The sequence below is a fragment of the Taeniopygia guttata genome, chromosome 2, assembly GCF_048771995.1.
Source record: "Taeniopygia guttata chromosome 2, bTaeGut7.mat, whole genome shotgun sequence".
Taxonomy (NCBI): domain Eukaryota; kingdom Metazoa; phylum Chordata; class Aves; order Passeriformes; family Estrildidae; genus Taeniopygia; species Taeniopygia guttata.
In genome coordinates, this window is record NC_133026.1 from 130,710,834 (window position 1) to 130,717,806 (window position 6,973).

At 43.7% G+C, this 6,973-nt stretch overlaps 1 protein-coding gene across 1 annotated transcript; it reads right to left on the reverse strand.

The window, feature by feature from the left end:
- Positions 1 to 531: 531 nt before the first annotated feature.
- On the reverse strand, positions 532 to 5,853 carry COX6C (cytochrome c oxidase subunit 6C; the record flags this gene model as incomplete). Its single annotated transcript, NM_001246259.1, is given in 4 exon segments — positions 532 to 657; positions 3,467 to 3,588; positions 5,142 to 5,269; positions 5,823 to 5,853. Coding segments are annotated over 2 exon segments (234 nt in total).
- Between the last annotated feature and the right edge of the window lie 1,120 nt (positions 5,854 to 6,973).

Consider the following 6,973-nt stretch of genomic DNA (forward strand, 5'->3'; position numbering starts at 1 on the left):
CCCTTCCCTCTTGCACATCAATTATATGGGAACATGCCTGCAGTTTGGAGTCATTTTCCAATTACAGTAACTAATATACCATGTGCAAGAATGGGTATTTGCAGAGTCTGTAAGTCTTGCTTTAACAGTATGCTGATGTAAGGAAGATAATAGTGATGACAGCAGAAAAAGACAAAAAGGTTGGCTGGTGTATTTCCAGCATTTCTAGCCAAATTCTTCCATCTCAAGGTCAGCTCACCTTGTGAAGCCAGAGGTAACACAGACCCCTCCAGAAATCCATCCTCGCCCTTCCTCCAACATCTGTCCTCTTGCACATTCCCATAAACAGCTGGGACAAACTAGCTGTCACTGCTTAGGGATATACTGTGCTATCAAATGTGGAATTTGGCCAAAAGAGAGATGCAAATAATTCCTGGAGGAAAGACAGACTTAGTCATCTTGAGCAATTTCTGAAGATTTTCCACCCCTCTTTCCACCCACCCAGTACCTGAGCCTGGTAAGTATTTCTACTTTAATGAAGAGAACAAAATGTCACTGACATATGCATTTTATTTATTGAGTTGCATTAGAGCGTGCCATGCACTGTGGTGCATTGCACTTTACAATTCAGTGAACAAATAAGGTTCAGTCATCAAGTCTTCTTGAAATGAAGGGAATCTGCAAGATAAAAAAAGCACATTAAGTTATGATGGACAAACTTCATGCTCTGAGCAAACATATTAGTTATGTACGAATGCAAAGCAGCAGAGAAATGTTTATGCGGTAGTTTAGTCTAGAGGAATTCCCCGTTATTTCCTGAGATTGAAGTTTCACACACCCTTCATGTGGCAAACAGAAGTGAAACATGGAACAAATCAAGAGCTGGAACAACACTGAACAGCACATCAGATTCACTATATATGCTACACTGGTAACTGAATCAGTCTTGCTGAGGGCCTGCAGGAGAAAGGAATGCAGCATTCCGATAGGAGCCAGAGAGGAAACAAGTGGTGCAGGCAGCCTACCAAGGAAGGAAGAAAACCAAATTCAAATTGCTTCTCCCCATTATACTGAACATAATCCAAGACCAGCTGTGCTCCATGACAAGAGTCTTGAAAGTGGTTAGCACCGAACTCTGAGCTTCCCCCTTTATTCAATGGCTGAGCACACAGCAGAGGCCAGATACTCCTCACATTATACCTGCACTTAATTTCCACTGTCAGTATCACCACCAGAGTCCACAGCAAGCAGATGGAAAAGTGTGAATTCCCAGGGAGGTTCCAAGGCGCCTCCATGCCCACCAGGAACAAACTTGGTGTAGAGTGCCATGCTACCACCATAACTCCTGAACTCCTTCCTGCACACCCAAACCCTTCCTCAATTCTGGGGCTAAGTACTGGTTCCACAGAGAGTATTCAGTGAGGTTAAGCCACTGTATTTACTGCCACATACAGGACATACTCCAGTAAACTGGGATCACTGTATCCTTTAGGTAACTACACCAATAAAAGGCTTAAAATTCAAAATAGCCAAGATTTAAACTTCTGAGGCAAACGAAAATGTCTTCCATCTGTTCTGCGTACTTGTCCTTTTTTTACAGCCTTTACAGAACATTTGAAACACTGGCATTGTTTTCCCCTTCCTCTACTTTTGTATTCATGTGCAAGCGCAACAAAAAACAACCTCTTTCTACTATGAAAGAGTGAAAAAATATTTGTTCTTCTATAAACAGGCTAAAGAATAAGAAACATCAGCAATTCAAACAAAATCACAAAAGACTATTTGTCTCCCACATTTTCTTTTGAGTCAGTACAATTAAGAAATGGAAAAATTGTTTAGGAAACATTTAATTTTAACAGGTGCACACAATGTGCAGGTTTTTTAAGCTGCCAATGGGAACACAGGCCGAGAGTGGAGCTCTGTTTGTACAGAAATAAATCCTGCTCATGATTTGAATTAAATATTCAACATGCATCCTTGTTGACAGTGCTTGTTTCAAATGATCTTACCACCAGATGGCCTTTCAGAATACACTGATGAAGGTCACCCGACTAAAGGATGCAATTACAGTGTCTAAAGTTTAAACATGACTATAAAATAGCCAGAGGACTGAATCAGAGGCAGAATTACCAAGTCTTAAACCAGGCAAATTTATAATTTCATTATTTATATTTGTCGCATTTATAGCTAAAAAGCAGCAGTATCCCACTCTCAGAAAACAAAAATACTCCAAAACACTACCAAAAGCTGGGATTGAAAAAAGGACTTTTTACCTTTTTTTCTAATTTTTTAGAAGAGATGGAGCTCTGAGCTTTTTTATGAAATTTCGTTAAGCAGAAACCAGATAGTTGCAGATTGTCATAGAAGAGAATTCAGTATTCATAGTGTTAAGTACAAATCTTTTATTCAATCTTGCTTGTTCATGCAAACAAGCTGAGAAAATCCAGCTGGCCAGGATAATTAAAGCCACAGATTATCACGTAATGATCACAATATGAAAACATTCCAAAAGAATGAAAAACTATCATTCTTGATTAGTCTGAAGTCATTTTAGGAGAAGCAAAGAACTCAATGTAAAAAATTTGCACCATGAAAGGGGGAGGAACTCTATTGAGTTGTCACATCAGCTTGTGCAGCTTGGTGAGTGTAGTTATTAATAACTACAACACAGTTGAAATCAAGACTTTTTTACTGGTTGTTACTAGCAAGGGAGAACAAAGCTGGGTAGTTTTCTTAGAAAAGGCAGTGTCAAGTGCTTAAAAAAAAGAGTATTGTGAACAAAGTTCTATTCAATCTTCATACAATATGTCAAAAATGTGATTAGTAGAACACAGAGCTGTATGCCAGTGTGATTTTTTTATATATATTTATATATATATATATATATATAGGCGTATATAGATGTATTTCCCCCTCTCACCAACTTCAAATACAAAATGATATGCAGAAGCTGTCTCTGTTTCTTACATTAAGATGTATGCTATGAGAGAGAATCAGCCTCCCCATTTTCCCACTCACTGTACCACCACAAATATGTAAGCAGAAGATACAGACAGGCCCAAGTTAAGCAGTTCAAGATGTGACAGCATGAACATAACTGTGGAATCAGGCACGTCTTGGGAGTTTAACATTAGAGCTTTGTCTCCTCTCCGTGGTTGTGAGAGGAGGGCAAAGGCCTGGCATCATCACTCTGTCCCTGTACCCACAAGTTAAAACAAATTACAAAATACAAAAGGTATTCAGGAGCTTCTATCCTGCCTTTATTACCCACACCCCAGTTCTCCCGTTTCTTCATATTTTTATTACCCAGCTCTCTTGAGTGCAATTTGTATCCTTTTTCTTTGGAAAACCCTTTCGATTTGGACAAAAAAAAAAAGGAAGATCGCTCCAAGCAGAAGCACAACATCTCACTGAGATCATTTTACTCCTGTTCTGTACTCAGAACTCCTGTTCTGACTGCAGTTCACTACCTGCAGATGCAGCTTACCATCACTTGGGTGGTGCACTCTCAAGCACACCAGCTGCCTTCATGGCTTCGAAGTCCTTCATGGGATCATAGTTTCTATAGAAGTCTGCATAAGCTTGTTTTCTGGGTTCAGCAATTCCAAACTGGAAAGTAACACACAGAATATTAAAGTTTGCAAAGCTCTATGAACAGATCTCTTTTCTGTTAGTTCCATAACGTCTATCAGTGGATATTGATCTAAAGGCCTTTAACTCAAATTATTAAACATTTCCTTGTTCTTGTTAAAACCCACCTGTCAGATGATCTGATCATTAATCAGGAGAACAAATACCTACAGTAAGACCTTAAAGTCTGTTACAAGGTAGCACATCACATTTTCAAGATCCAAAACCACTCCATCTGTACTGATACCAGAATGTCCAACACCCTCCCTGATAAAAGTTTTATACATAAAACATGTCATTATGGCAAGTTTTGTGCCTCTGGGCAGCTGCAAAACTCTTAACTCCAGATAAAATGGCATCCTACACTGAAGGACTACATTTGAGCTATACCGCAAGTCAACTACATCTGGTAAAGTTTTACAAGACTGCTGAGCCACTCTACAGATCACCAACATAGGAAGATGCAATCTTCATTTCTTGGACACCCATTCACCTGAAGCACAGGGATATACTCAAAAAGCTCCCAAAAATTGAAAAAAAATCCGAGTTGGGTTTGTACAACAGCATCTGACATGGAACAAAGTAAATGGCTGCTGAGATCCAGTTACCTAAATCTGGTCTGCCACCTTACCAGTGTATTAACATGGGGGTGCCAAATAAGGAACTGACCCAGAGACTATTAAAAAATTATAATCTAAGTCTGACCACAAACAAGCTTGTCTACCTCCCAACAGATGTGTTAAGCACATGTGTGAGTTTATTGTTTCTGCTATACATTTGTGGCTCCGAGAAGTTGTGAAAAACCTGAAATTAACTTGATTTCTCATCACTTTAATCCACACCTTCCTGAGCACTCAAATGCTGCCAATAATATATGCACGAGTTCAATTGAAAAACCAAGATCCAGGTCTCCCACAAGAATTCACACTCTGTTGTTTGCTTTGTGCATGAGATCCAAGAATTATTTAATAAGAGCACTCAAGAACAAGTGCTGCTCTTATCTTTATCAGAAATCAAACCTGTAAGGGTGTTTTTCTGGAAACATAATCCTCCATTTCCATACAATACCTCAAAAGCAAGGATAGAAAGACCACATTAGGTTTTCCTACACTGATATCTTCAGTGTAAAGCATGAGTTTTCCAAATTGCTTTAGAGCAAATTTCCTGAAATCAATCAAGAAATAAAGTAAGACTTGGACAACCCTCCCAAGCCTCAGAAACTGTGGCAGACCAAAGCACAAACTAAGTTAATGTGCATCAGCTGTGAATGATCAAGAGCAATTTGGGACTAGGAGACTCAAGGTCGAGTTGTCATGAATTGCGTGAGCACACAGCATGAAACATCAGATTATTCACATCATTTTTTCAAATGAAGATTAGGAAGATTTATTTGTGCTTTGGAAAGATGCTTACAAAAATACATTACTAAACCTTTCTGATGAACAGCTCAGCTCAATCTCAAAGAAAAATATTATGAATTCTTTTAATATTCCAATGAGCCCAGTTTATAACCAAATGACTACAGAGCCCACCTTGTACAAAGTTGCACATCCCATAGATACCAGAAATGCCCCAAGGAGGTGAAACTTCATCCGCCTGGCCAAAAGGCCCCGCATCTGGGGCTTTGGCAACAGCGCAGCTGACATGGTGACTGGATTTCCTGAAGGATAAAAGAAGTAAGAGAACCTCTGCTTAAAATAATTTTCGGTAATGCAGAAAGTTAATTCTTTTTTGCATTGTGCAATAATCATCTTCACAGTATAACCAACAGTGGTCCTGTGTGCTTGACCTTCCAGGAAGAATATTAAATTCAAGGACGACCTATTTATGACACGATTCTAGTTTTAAGTTCTTACACCCCTTACACCCAGTATCTGTTCACACTAAATCCTGCGCTCCCCGCAGGGTCTTCCCTCCCAGGCCTGCTGTCCTGCAGTTTATGTCAGAAGCCATTGTAAGCGGTACCGGGGACAGGCTGGGGCCAGCCCCGCACCGCTCCCGCACCCAGGGCGCCGCAGCCCCGCGCTGCAGCCGCCACCGCTGGGCCCGGCCCCGCCGCCCTTACGGACGCGCAGAGGTCACGGCGCTGTCGCAGGGCCGCGGCAGAGCGGGGAGCGGCGGCTGGCGGCCCTGGGGCTGGGGATGAAAAGGGAAGTCAGAGGACATGAGGGGGGGCAGAGGGACCGGCGGGAGCCGAGCGGGAGCGGCCTCACCTCAGTCCCGCAAGGTCCTTCCGCCGCCTCCGCGCTCCCACCGCACCACCCTACTCCGCATGCGCGGGTGCAGGCGGCGTACGGCGGGCGGCGCGGGTCAAACCCAGCCGGGCGCGGTGCCCGGCGCGTGTGGCAGCGAGCCCCGGGATCGATTGGGCTGGAAAAGGCCTTTGGCTCTTCGCGTCCAGCCCGGGAGCGAGCAGCACCGCGCCAAACAGACCCTGGCACTACGTGCCAAGTGCAGTCTCTCCTCAAACAGCCCCAGGGACGACAACACCACCTCCCTAGGCAGCACATTCCAATGTTTGTTCAATGATCTCTGCTCTGAAGAAATTCCTCCTAATGTCCAACCCCAACCACTCCTGGCACAGCCTGAGGCAATGTCTCCTTGTGCTGTCCCTTGTTACCTGGAGAAGAGCCCGACCCCCCCGGGCTCAGCCTCCTCTCAGGGCTCTGCAGGGAGCGGGGCGGTCCCGGCCGAGCCTCCTTTGCTCCAGGCTGAGCACCCCCAGCCCCATCAGCCGCTCCTGCAGGACTTGTGCTGCAGACCCTTCACAGCTCCCCGGCCTTCTCTGGGCTGCTCCAGCTCCTGAATGTCCTTCCTGAACTGAGGGGCCCGAACTGGCCACAGGTGTGGCCTCACCTCTGCAGAGTACAGTGCCCTGCCCTGTCCTGCTGGCCACACCATTTCTGATACAGGCCAGGATGCCACTTGTCTTCTTGGCCACCTGGGCACACTCTGGCTCATGTCCAGGTCCCTTTTTCTGTCTTTAAGGTTCCTTCCAACCCAAACCGTTTTGTGATTCTATTAAGAACCATGGGAGAAAACCAAATCACCCACTTGAAGGGTGACATTGCTGGGCTGAGGGACTCAGGCCTTTATACAGAGAGTTTGCCAGGAATTATTGACCAAGCCTAGAAGGAAATGAAGGCATTTGTAATCCTTTCTAGATGTCCCTTAGACAGCTTTTGGACCTTTCTTGAAAATGAGGAACATGTACTTTGCCCATGATTTCCACTTAATCACCACCTGCACGTGCAATTGTCATTTGTATTCCTGGGGAGTCTCTGTGGGATTTACACCAAATGCTATAAATTCTTGGTTTGAAAAAACAAGTCCCTCCTGCGCAGTGAGGCATTCATTCATGCCT